This window comes from Ursus arctos, unplaced genomic scaffold (genome assembly GCF_023065955.2).
Source record: "Ursus arctos isolate Adak ecotype North America unplaced genomic scaffold, UrsArc2.0 scaffold_23, whole genome shotgun sequence".
NCBI lineage: Eukaryota > Metazoa > Chordata > Mammalia > Carnivora > Ursidae > Ursus > Ursus arctos.
In genome coordinates, this window is record NW_026622908.1 from 36232264 (window position 1) to 36244862 (window position 12599).

General features: G+C 46.0%; 2 protein-coding genes across 2 annotated transcripts; one reads left to right on the plus strand and one right to left on the minus strand.

Annotated features, from left to right (window-relative positions):
- Nucleotides 1-1761: 1761 nt before the first annotated feature.
- Nucleotides 1762-2706, plus strand: LOC113246394 (olfactory receptor 9Q2-like). The gene has a single exon (XM_026486993.3). It carries the CDS (start codon nt 1762-1764, stop codon nt 2704-2706), a length of 945 nt encoding a protein of 314 aa, XP_026342778.1.
- Nucleotides 2707-11179: 8473 nt separating this feature from the next.
- Nucleotides 11180-12160, minus strand: LOC113246512 (olfactory receptor 1S2-like). Its single transcript, XM_026487109.3, has one exon. It carries the CDS (start codon nt 12125-12127, stop codon nt 11180-11182), a length of 948 nt encoding a protein of 315 aa, XP_026342894.1. The 5' UTR covers nt 12128-12160.
- Between the last annotated feature and the right edge of the window lie 439 nt (nt 12161-12599).

Sequence of the window (12599 nt, forward strand, 5' to 3'; positions counted from 1 at the left end):
CGACAAAGGCCCGGGAAGCTCTAGTGTCAGGGATTTATTATTTTGTCAAAAGTGAGAGGAAAGAGAGGGACTCCATGAAGTGAGGACAGACGTGGGGATCTGGAAGCCACCTCAGCTCACCCAGATTGCTGTGATTATGGACTCATGCTGTATTGTTGTGTATTGAAAGGGAACAAAGACAAGGTAATTGAAGTCCAGAGAGAAAAAGGGACTTGCCTTGGGTCACACGCCTCGCGTGGGTGGACTAGACCACAGGTCTCCTCTGGATCGGCAGGTTGCTGGCGAGGAAACACTACACGAAGGAGGAAGGCCCTAGCAAAGAGGGAGTTAGGTGGGGGTGGTCTGTGCCATCTTTCTTTGTTATTTTCCCTAATGGGTCTGCTCGATACTGGCCTGGCTCCGGGTGCATCAGGTAATCAAATGGAATCAAAGTCCTCCTTTACATTCCTGTTCTAGAACCCTATAAGGACTCCAAATCCATTAGCCGTGATTTCGCCCACAGCTCTGAAGACACCAGACAGCAGAAATATTTCTGCTTTCAAATTTGGATGCTGTCTGTTATCAAAGTACTGCTGTTTTTTCCAGGACAGTGAGAACAACCAAACAGTGCTTACTGAGTTTTGCTAGGTGTCGAAAGGAGCTTATGGTTGTTGTTTTCACTCCAAGGTTATTGCTAGTCCTTACAAAAAACAACAAACGAAAAGCCCTTAATAAGCCAGCCAACTCTAATTAGGATAATAGCTATTTGTTAAACATGCCTGTTTTTAGACTGAGCATTAAAGTATTCCTACAAGCAGAGCCTATTGCTGATTGCTAATGGGTTTTTTTTGTTGTTGTTCATGCTCCTTTGTTCGTAGAATATAAATTTTCCTTCCTTGAAACATTCATTTAAAATTTTAAATAGCCACCGTATATACGTGGAAGGTTTTTAGCTTTCCAATGCACTTTTGCATCTCTTTTAATCTATGCATTACTCTTATCTTGTAAGTAGGGCAGATATTATGATCCCCCTCTGGCAGAAGAGGAAATTGAGGTTCAGAGAGGTTAAGTGCCTTGTGTAAGATCAAACAGCTAATTGGGGACAGAGTTGCAAATACAAGAGCTGACTTGTAAGTCAGAGAATTACTTGCTGTCCGTTCTTAGTGTAATAGGCGCATTCATCACTTCTTTTTTTAAAGATTTTATTTATTTATGTGACAGAGAGACAGCCAGCAAGAGAGGGAACAGAGCAGGGGAGTGGGAGAGGAAGAAGCAGGCTCATAGCGGAGGAGCCTGATGTGGGGCTCGATCCCACAACGCCGGGATCACGCCCTGAGCCGAAGGCAGACGCTTAACGACTGCGCTACCCAGGCGCCCAACATTCATCACTTTTTATCTAATCTTTTTTTTTTTTTTTTTTTTTTTAGAGAGGGAGAGAGCTGGGGGAGAGGCAGAGGGAGTGAGAGAGTCGAGAGCAGACTCCACCCCCAGCGCAGAGAGGATGCGGGCTGGATCTCCTGCCTCTGAGATCATGACCTGAGCAGAAATCAAGAGTTGGACGCCTAACCGACTGAGCTACCCAGGTGCCCCACCTTTTATCTGATCTTATAGTGAGCTCCGCCTTTGTCCATTTCCACCTAGACTTCAGAGTTTGTTCAAGTCCACTGCCTCCCCTCAGACACCCTAGTCAATTAAAGCTTTCTTACTTGAAATGACTTGCAGTTGTCTTCAGGGCCCCCGCACCTGGCTCCTGCCAGTCCTCGACAGTGACCTGCTGGAGACATGGCCAGGAGGAACGGCACCGAAGTGACTGAGTTCTTCCTCACTGCGTTCAGCGAACATCCTGAGTGGGGGCTTCCTCTCTTCCTGGTGTTTTTGAGTTTCTATCTATTCACTCTGCTGGGGAACGCGGGAATGGTCCTCCTGATCCGCGGGGATGGCCGGCTGCACACCCCGATGTACTTCTTCCTCGGCCACCTCTCCTTCGTGGACATGTGCTACTCGTCGGCCATCGTGCCGCAGATGCTGGCCGTGCTGCTGGAGCGCAGGGCCGAGCTGTCCTACCCCCGCTGCTCCACCCAGTTCTTCCTCTTCACCTTCTTCGCTTCCATCGACTGCTACCTCCTGGCCATCATGGCGTATGACCGCTACGTGGCCGTGTGCCGGCCCCTGCTCTATGTCACCATCATGACCGAGAAGGCCCGCTGGGGCTTGGTGGCCGGGGCTTACGCTGCTGGTTTCTTCAGCGCCTTTGTTCGCACGGTCACAGCCTTCAGCCTCTCCTTCTGCGGCAACAACGAGATCGACTTTATTTTCTGTGACCTCCCCCCTCTGTTAAAGCTGACCTGTGGGGACAGCTACACCCAGGAGGTGGTCATCATCGTGTTTGCCGTCTTCGTCATGCCCGTTTGCGTATTGGTGATCTTGGTGTCCTACCTGTTTATCATCAGGGCCATCCTGCAGATCCGCTCTGCGGGGGGCCGGGCCAAGACCTTCTCCACGTGCGCCTCCCACCTCACCGCTGTGTCCCTCTTCTTCGGCACCCTCATCTTCATGTACCTCAGAGACAACTCTGGCCAGTCCTCGGAGGAAGACCGAGTGGTGTCCGTGCTCTATACGGTGGTGACCCCCATGCTGAACCCCTTCATCTACAGCCTGCGGAATAAGGAGGTAAAGGAGGCGTTTAGGAAAGTACTGCGCAGGTCAAAGGCTTCTGGAAAGCCCTAGAAGGACTCCTACCAAATATGCCGTTCCTTAGTGTCTCCGTCCTCTCTGTCTATCCTCAGATGTCACCTCCCTGGGGAGACTTTCCCGGGGAGCCCTACTTAAAATTGCACCCACACTTCCCACCTCCACTTTCTGATTTGTTATTCCATGTAATACTTGTCACCATCTGATGTACTATGTGCTACATGTTCGATATTGTCTAAGTCTCACAACTAGAAAGTAAACTACATGAGAGGAAGCGTTTTTATCTGTGGGAGTCATTTCTGTGTGGTCCGTGCCTAGCCAAGCACCTAGCACATAAAAGGCACCCAATAAGTATTTGTTGAATAAATACCTTAATCTCAGGTTCCAGGGTCTACCTTTATGTTCCAACTTCCTCGGTCCTCAGTTTTTGGGGGTTTTTGTTTGTTTATTTTTTTTTATCTGCCAAGTGGGTTTACTTAATTATAGGACTAGATTTTTGAGGACCGAACGTATGCATGGGCAGGGACCATGTCTGCCTTATTTGCTCATATCTGTTGAATGCTGCACATGGCCTGGCACAACAAATACTTGATGGGGGAAGTAAAAATATTTGGAAGATCCAAAAGCTATCTACCCATGCGACTACTGTTTTGATCCAAAGGGATTTTCCAAATCCCGTCATTTATTCTTTTATTGTTTCCTTCGTACGGTTTTTGTGGGTTTTGGCTAATAGCAATAATAAATTGTAGACAGTCACCAATATTCATCAGTCAGTCATCACCTCCCAAGAAATGTGACGTGCGCTACAGGAATGATCTGATTTACCTCTCACCACAACGCGGGGAGGCGTGTTCCACAATCACCCCTGCTCCGCGGGGAGGTGAGGCACCAGAGATTCAGAGAGGCTGAGCAATTTTCCCGAGGGCAGCAAGCAAGTGGTCGAGTGGGGCTTCCGCCCCAGCGGAGCCTGGGCTCTTAGTTGCCCTGCACACGGTCTGCTGCTATGATCTCCTGCCCACTCTGTTCAGTCACTCAGTCTGCAATTTATTGTTATTGCACATTTTTTCCCTTTTATCTGGAGAAGAAAAGATAAAAGTCCAATCTGTAGAGGTCGCAGGCAGTCGTCCCATTTATTTTATAGCCCCGATGTGCTAGTGTTGTGTAATGTGACAGCAGGTGTCTGTGTGTGTGTGTGCGTGTGCACGTGTAGTTGTGTGTGAGCGAATGAGGTGTGTAGGTTAAATAAATGGCAGCTTCTGAGCTTCAGGAATTTTCTTTGTAAGGACCTACAGGACAAAACTTTTAGAAAGGAGTTGGGTGGACATGTTTAGGAAAAAATAGAGGGGAAAAAAATTCCCCTGGGAGCCAAGAGATTTGAGTTTACACATCAGTCTTCGTTCGTGTTTTTGCACAATCGCTTAGAAGCTGCACATTGGGGTAAAGCAACTCCACAGAGTGCATCTTGGGGGCCTTTTTTCAAATATTGACTGCCATGCGAATGTTCCTCTGACGTATCAGTGGCAAGGAACAGAGGCATTCGTGCTGCAGAAGAGCTCAGGGTTTGGCACCCAAGAGTCCACGCTGTCACTTCTTAGCTGTATGGCTTCTGGTTAGCTAGGACCTGTCAGTCTGCTTTCTCAGCTGTGAAATAAAACTTACTGAGCATTTACTCTGGGCCAGGTTTTATGTGTATCACATTTATCCTCATCACAACTCAGTATGTGAGGCAACGGGAAGGTGCTGGGTGAAGTTCTACAAACATTCATTAGTGTGATTACGGGGATTGTCCCAGGGTTCACAGCCCAGTGGGCATCTGGGGGCCTCTTCATTTCAGAGCTGTCTGGAACAGTCTCTCCTAGGCCGAGATTAGCCTTGGGTTCACATACCTCCAGAAGTGGAGTTCACTAAACACCTCTTCAAGTCCCATACACTTAAATACACACTAAAATTAATGCTAGGCACTATGCTTAAAGCTTTACGTGAATGATTTGCTTCAGTCCCAGCGCCTGGAATGGGAAGTCATTCTGAGTGACCTCGTTTAGTAAGAGGCAGATATAAAACCCAAACAGGTGGGGCGCCTGGGTGGCCCAGCGGTTAAGCGTCTGCCTTCGGCTCAGGGCGTGATCCCGGCGATCTGGGATCGAGCCCCACATCGGGCTCTTCTGCTATGAGCCTGCTTCTTCCTCTCCCACTCCCCCTGCTTGTGTTCCCTCTCTCGCTGGCTGTCTCTATCTCTGTTGAATAAATAAATAAAATCTTAAAAAAAAAACAAACAAAAACCCAAACAGGTGATACAACTTGCCCAAGTTCTGCAGCAACAAAGTGGCGGACCGGGGAGTACCTGATCCCGAGTCTCTCTCACTCCAAAGGGTGTGCTCACAGATCATATCCCCCGTGGGCATCTTCCTCTCTGTCCCTCCCAGGCTCCAATTCTCAGATGCAAATCATTTCAGAAGCATCTGAATTTCCATTGCTTCCTCCAATTAGTAGTTCATCCGTACGGTGTCTCCAAGCAGTCACCAACCTTGCCTTCATGTCTTCCTTTTTAATCTTCAGTGATTGCCTAAGAATTCAAGATTCCTTTCTAAACACTGATTATTGTTATTTCTTACCATTTAGCAACATTTAGTATATATATTTAATTATTTTGTTCTATTATCTATCTATCCATCTATCTATATCATCTGTCCTCTATTAAATCTGATCTCTGCTTCTGTGAGTTAAGTTTTCTCAGATTTCACATACTAGTGAGATCAGCGTCAGGCAGAGGGAAAAGCAGACTCCCCACTGAGCAGGGAACCCCATGTGGGACTCAGTCCCAGCACCCTGGGATCATGAGCTGACCGGAAGGGAGACACTTAACCGACTGAGCCACCCAGGGACCCTCCTGTTCCTGATCATAGGGGAAACTTGTCAGTCTTTCACCAATCACTCCGTAAGTTTTTCATAGATGCCCTTTATCAGTTTAAGGGAGTTCCCTTTGATTCTTAGTTTGTTGAGAGGTTTTTTGTTTTTTTTTTTAATCAGGAATAGATTTTGGATTTTATCTGAAGAGTTTTCTGTATCCACTAGGATGATCATATAGTTTTATTTTATGCTTATTAATAGGGTAGATGACATTGATCGCTTTTGGAATGTTAGACAATCCCTGTATTTTTAGGATCAACTGCACTTGGTTACAGTATAGTATTGCTTTTATGATCAGAAAAAAAAAAAGTAGAAGATGTTCCTGCACATTCTTGGTTGGTTAAAAAGATCACAGATGGTACTGCCTAAAGCCATATGCCAGCTTTAAAAGGAGATTGTACTTCTGAGTCATCTAAATTCCTCTATTAAAAGGAGAATAGAGACAGAGTGATGAGCACTGGAAGGAAAATGAGAGCAAAGAAGGAATTTGAGATGTTTTCACCTTCTGGGCAACGTGTTCTGCAGGAAGCAGTTTCCATGTGGACTCTGAGGACACAGACCTGGTGGAGAGGTGGCTGGGGGTTGACGAGAACGCATCACAAAGGAAGCTCGAAGGGCTGGTGGTTTGGCTCCTGTGGTGTTTGAAACAGCTGATCTCTCTTTTTTCTTGGAAGAGTTTTCACTTTCTTCCTCCGTCTTCCTGACACCACTTCATTCTGGTTTCCTATGTCCCTGGGTCCTGCACCTCTGACTTCTGGGCTGGGTCCTTACTTTGACATGTCCGAGTCACGCAGGGCTTGGTCATAGGTCTTTCTCTCTCTCTGTAGTCACCCCTCGGCAATTTCACCCAATACTGAGAGTATTTAAATAAAATTCCAAGTCTTCACTGTGGCCGGAAAGATTCAGCCAGGCTGGGTCCCGAGCCACCACCACGACTGTACTTACTTCCCTCGTTGTCCTTAGTCTCCGCCTCCCTGTTCCCGCAATGGCATCTTTCACCTGCTCTTCCCTTTTCCTGGACTGTGTTTACCCGGATCGTCTCATGATTCACTCTCTTATTCAGTTCTCTGCTCAAATATCCGAGAAAGGCCTTCCATGACTCCTGCACGTCCCCACCTCAAAGAGCCAGTCCATGCCGGGTCACCATATCCTCGGGCCGCTCCACTTGTTATCACAGGCCTTCTCGAGATCTCAGATTACAGCCACTTTTTATTTATTCATACCTTCCTTGTCTGTCTCCTTCTCCGTGAAGGAAAAGCCAGAAAAGCAAGGGAGCTGTCCTATTTTCCTTTTGATTTTCACTGGGTCCTCAGAAAAATATTTGTTTCATAAATAAGCTAATGCATATTTGCAGACGCTTTATGCATTAGGTTTTACAAGGCATGCCTACCCGATGTGGATTTTTTTCAGTTTATTTTTCTCTTGCATTTGTGTTACCTACACTTAACTTTCTGTTAATTTATTCATAAGGCCACACAGGTTGGCTCTTCTCAGACCTGGCTAACACAAAGGCACGAAGAGCATAAAGTTCAATTGACGGTGCTTTGCACAAAATCTTTATGTATTCTAAAGCTAATGACACTAATTATTGACCAAATATTGTCTTTGCTTATCCAGTCTTACAAGTCACTTAAAATTGGTCTTGTGTCCATTTCTCTTTTTGGTTTGTGAGAGCACTGAGGGCACGGACTGTGAATTATCCATCCTTTTAGTCCCAGGGCCGGAGTCAGAGGCTGGTCAGTAGAAGGTCTGCCGTAGATGTTTGTTGAGATGACAAATACAAGAATCCTTTAGGGGAATTCAAGCATCCAGGTCCAGAGGTATGCCTTTCCTCTGCAAAACTGCGTCAATGCTCTCATAAAAGTTTGCAGTTCTCTATTTTCTTTCTTTTTTTTTTTAAATTTATTTATGAGATAGAGACAGCCAGCGAGAGAGGGAACACAAGCAGGGGGAGTGGGAGAGGAAGAAGCAGGCTCACATCAGAGGAGCCTGATGTGGGGCTCAATCCCATAACGCTGGGACCACGCCCTGAGCCAAAGGCAAACGCTTAACCACTGTGCCACCCAGGCGCCCCTGCAGTTCTCTATTTTCTTAATCGGTTGTCTTTTGTGTCTTAAACTTAACCCCTAATTCACTTCCTCAAGTAAACTCACAACTTGCGTACAAGTCCATCCCCAGCCAAATCAGCTTCCCTGTTACTCCCTGAGGATGAAGATGTGCTTAGAATGGATATGGTCTCCTTTGGAACCCAGGAGCTGGAGGTGATGGAGGACAGGCCCCCAGGGATGGTGACCAATTCAAACCAAAAGCCCTGGGTCTAACCCTGCTGGCTCTTATTCTATCACATATGGGCTGGTTGAAGCCAGAATAAAGAGAGCAAATTACAGACCTGCCCCATGGATGTTTATGTAACTGAGAAGATTCTGGAACCATGTTGAGCATGATGGTATAATAGGCAAGAGAGTTTATCTTCCTTGAAATTAAAAAAATATATTTTTCTTCCTAAAGTGACAGTCACTGTAAAATGTTAAAGCAATAACAGAGTATTACATAAGTCCTTCCATTTTATGAAACAAAAACCACTATTTTGGTTACATCGTGTTGCAGAACAAACCAGCCCGAAATGCAGGGACTTAAGCCCAGGGATTTTATTGTCACCTCTCACAGTTCCAGGAGTTGACAGGACTCAGGCAGGCGGTTTTCACTTGGGGTCTCCAGTGCTGACAGCTGGAGTGAACACTGAGTCAGCTGAAAGTTCTCTTACTCCCATGGTGGAGACTGACGGGAGCGACCCAGAGACTCAAAGGCTGGAACAGTTCGAGCTCCTCGGGCGTCTCTCTCTGACTCTCTGTGGCCTTTCCACACGGCCTTTCCAACATGGTGGCTTCAGAGAAGCGGGACTTTTTACAGGGGATTCAGGGCTCCCGAGGTGGATGTCCCGAGAAGATGCCAGGTGGGAGCTCTACGGCTTTTCTGAGTCTTGGAAATCATCAGCACCACTTGTGGGGTACCCTATTAGCCAAAGCAGCCCCCCAGACCCCCAGGTTCAAGGAGAGGGACACAGACTCCATCTCTCGATGAAGAAGTGGCAAAGTTCTCCTAGAGCATGTGGGATGGAAATATTCTTGTGGCTGTTTTGGGAAAATATGATCTGAAACAACCACTGGTAATATTCTTCTCTTCCTGCCTATGCCGTTTTACATAAGTGGGTTTTCGTGATAATGCTGTTGTAAAATTTTCTTTGTTCATATTAGACCAATGGTGATATTACAGAAAAAGAAACTGGGGTTGGTAACATGGCTTGTCACACAGTGAGTTAGCGGCAGACCCCAAGTCTCTTAATTTCAAATCTAGGACTCTCCACCGCTCCCCATGGAATAGGGAAAGCAGGGTTCATGTTGGAGCTGTGGGTGGAACTGGGTGGATTTTGAGGTATTTGAGGAAGGAGGACTAGGAAGCTGGTTTGGTAACTCACATAAAAGCAAGTGGATTTTAAATTTATAATGAAGACTCAAATGAAGCATAAAAGTTGAAGCGATACCAGAGAGAAAGGCGGGTGGCTGATGATATATTTCCTCTTCAAGAGGTTGGATTTTTATAAGTTTAGAGAAGAAAAGGAGTCTTATTAGATTGGGGACAAATAAAGGTAGTTTGAAAGGGCAGGTAGATTGGGGTTGGGAGCGAGGGGACAGTCACAAGAGAGGAATGCTTTTTTTTTTTCAAGTGTCTACGATATAAGAACTATGGTAGTTGCCTGACATACATGTCCATTTAGTCACAAACAGCTTAAATAAATTAGTTTCCTTGGATCATACAGGTGAATCACAACATCCTGAAAAACCAGGATTTAGAACCAAATCTCTTCACACTACAGTGCAATTGTTAGAAGATCAGATTAAATAACTAGTAATAGTTTGAAAAAGGATCCTGACAGAGAAAAAGAACACGTGCTTCTGGGGGACTCTAGAGTATATTTAAGGTGGAGGTCCGACAGACCTCTCCAGCAGACATCTCCATCAACCAGTTGGCATCCTGATTCATGGAAATCGCAGAGCTGGAGTAGAACTCAGAGTTCATGTGGTTCAGAATTCTTGAGGTCACCAGAAGGGTGTTTCCAGAATACAAGAGCCTGATTCCTTTGCTGGAGTCTGGGTTAGTAGACGCAGGGTGGGGTTTGGAAGGAAAGAAGTAAAACCTGGCTTGTAACCTTTCTCAGCCTCGAGGAATTCTGAGGTTTGACCCTTGGTCTAATCCCCCTAGCAGTGAGTTCCGGAACTGTCCAGGTGTGTGCTGGATCTAAGATGCAGAACAGTCTTGCTAAAATGGCTTTGAAGCTATGTGACCACTTTTTTCTGTTTGTTAAAATTGGTTACGGAGGAGTCTGTAATTGATGAGCAACTGACATTTGCTGCGATGCAGCTGGGCCAGAAAAGGGGTAGTCACATACCTTTAAGGTGACTGTCAAGAAGCAAGGCATAAGGCCTAAGGAACCCCAGAGCTGAAGTTCTCCTGAACTGAGGTGGTCCACACCCACTGAGTGCTCTTTCTCATGACCATGCACATTCCAAGTATGGAATGACCGGGATATTTAGGGGGTGTGCCTGCGAATCACGAGACCTCTATTGTGATTAATTAATATTGTAATTGTGTTGTGTGGCTGTCCTGAACCCTTACTTAAAGCTTTCTTGAAGCTTGATTCTTGGTGTATCTTGTGAGTTTAATTGCCAAGCTGACGCCAAGACCAGTGCATCTGGTTAAGCAGGGAAGGCACTGCACGGTCTGAGAATTTGAATTTTAAAGAAGTTTCTCTAGGTAATTCTGATGTATACCCTCAGTTGGAAACAACCGGAACCAAAGGCCTTATTTTATAGATGAGAAGATAGGCTAAAGAAAGTGAGTTGACCTGCCTTAAGTCTCATAACTACTCAGGGAAGAGTCAGGACTAGAACTCATGTCTTTTACATGTATGCTTTCTGATTTTTCATTGAATGCATTTCCCCAAATGTGTTTTGCACGCTAGTCCCATGAACTACTTTGTGATGAATCAGGCTATATACGATTGAATAAGTTGAGTTTTGAGAATTGCTATATACCCTACTACCCTCCTGGAGATTTATTCTATACCAAAGGCTCTGAGAAGTTGTCTAGTGAAAAGATTTTGCTTCACTGAGATCAGAGTTGCCCCAAATTATTTGGACATGGAACCCTCCTATGAACATCTTACTGAATAGTAGTTTTGGCCAAACCAACTTTGAGCAAAACTGACCTAGAGAAATCTAGATTGAATGAAGGTATTAGTAATAACTGTCTTCAGAGCTATAAAAGCCAGACTGTAGGTACTGTCTGCACCTGTTATTGTTTGAGGTATAAACAATTTGCCCCCAAGTTTGTAGTAACATAGATTAGAATCAAGATATGCGTTATACTTGTGACTTACTAAGGCGGTTAGGGCCTCATTTCCAAGACCAGAGCTACATGGAAAAGGCCCAACCCCTCAGAGGTTGGAATAGGAGGCAGATCCAAAGCTGAATCATCACATCTATGCCATGAACTCCGGGCAGAGTCATCCCTCTGTTTATGAGGACGGAAAGGATTCAGATGTTCAGGACATGGAAGGGAGGAACCGTTTCCTACTGATGAGCTTTCTTAGGGCACCTTTCATGTCCTTATTCCTCAGGCTATAGATGAAGGGGTTCATCATGGGTGTCACCACAGTGAATAGCACTGCACCAATCTTATCTCTGTCATCGGGGTGAGTGGATGAGGGGAAGAAGTAAACCCCCACAATGGTCCCGTAGAAGAGTAATACAACTGTCAGGTGAGATCCGCAGGTGGAGAAGGCTTTCCGCTTTCCCTCGGTGGATGAGATTCTCAGGACAGCCCTGACAATGCAGACGTAGGAGAAGAGGATGAGGGCAAAGGGGAAGGTGACAACTGATGAGCCCACGATAAACAACACGAGTTCATTGATCCTTGTGTCTGAGCAGGACAGCTTGAGCAGAGGAGCCAAGTCACAGAAGAAGTGTGGGAGAGTGTGGCTGTCACAGAAGAGCAATGGGAGGAGCAGAAGGGTGTGTGTTAGGGCAACGGTGTTACTGAGAACCCACGGAACAACTGTGAGCAAAACGCAGAGCCTGGGTTGCATGACGGTCACATAGTTCAGAGGGTGGCAGATAGCCACAAAACGGTCATAGGCCATGACTCCCAAGAGGAAATTGTCAGTAACAACAAAGACGATAGAAAAGTACATCTGTGTGATGCAGCTTTCATAGGAGATGGATTGAGTCTTGGTCTGAATATTCATCAGCATCTTGGGGACCGAGGTGGATATGGAGGAAATATCAGCAAAGGACAGATTGGCAAGGAAGAGATACATGGGGGTGTGAAGGTAAGAATCCAAGCCGATGGCCAGCATGATGAGCCCATTCCCAACCACAGTGACCAGGTACATACTCAGGAAAAGCACAAAGAGGAGCTTCTGCTGCTCAGCCTGGTTGGACAGTCCCAGAAGGAGGAATCCAGAGATGGTGGTTCGATTTTCTTGATGCATATCTCTGCTGATCTGGAGAAAGGAACACAAGGTCTTCACGCCCCCAAAGAAAAGGCAGTATGGTACCATTTGGCTAGAGCCATTGCAAGGAGGGGAAGGAAGATTACTTAATAAAGAACTGTGTCAGCAGTGCAGAGACTCAGGAAATATCCTAGGAAGGAAACACAGAGCCACCGCGATAGACACTTCTCAATGAACACGTTTTAAACTTGAGCATGACTCTGAAAGCGATGTGTATAGTTGGTTCCAAATGTAGCTGAATGCCTTAAACCGAGGACGACAGGCAGGGTGTACTCCACAGTTTAAAGATGTTAGCTAGCCCTGGAGGAATTACTTAAAAATGAACAAAATGGCCCTAAAACCTTGCCCAGCATTCACCTTCATCTTGAAATCTAAGAAGACAGAAATGGGCAGAGTCATTGAGTGAGGCGTTTGGGAAGGAGACACGAGCAGGAGTTAGGAGCGCTTACTG

Excerpts from the sequence above, each read along its gene's own strand:
- LOC113246394 (XM_026486993.3), top strand. The coding sequence starts at position 1,762 with ATGGCCAGGAGGAACGGCACCGAAGTGACTGAGTTCTTCCTCACTGCG.
- LOC113246512 (XM_026487109.3), bottom strand. The coding sequence starts at position 12,127 with ATGCATCAAGAAAATCGAACCACCATCTCTGGATTCCTCCTTCTGGGA.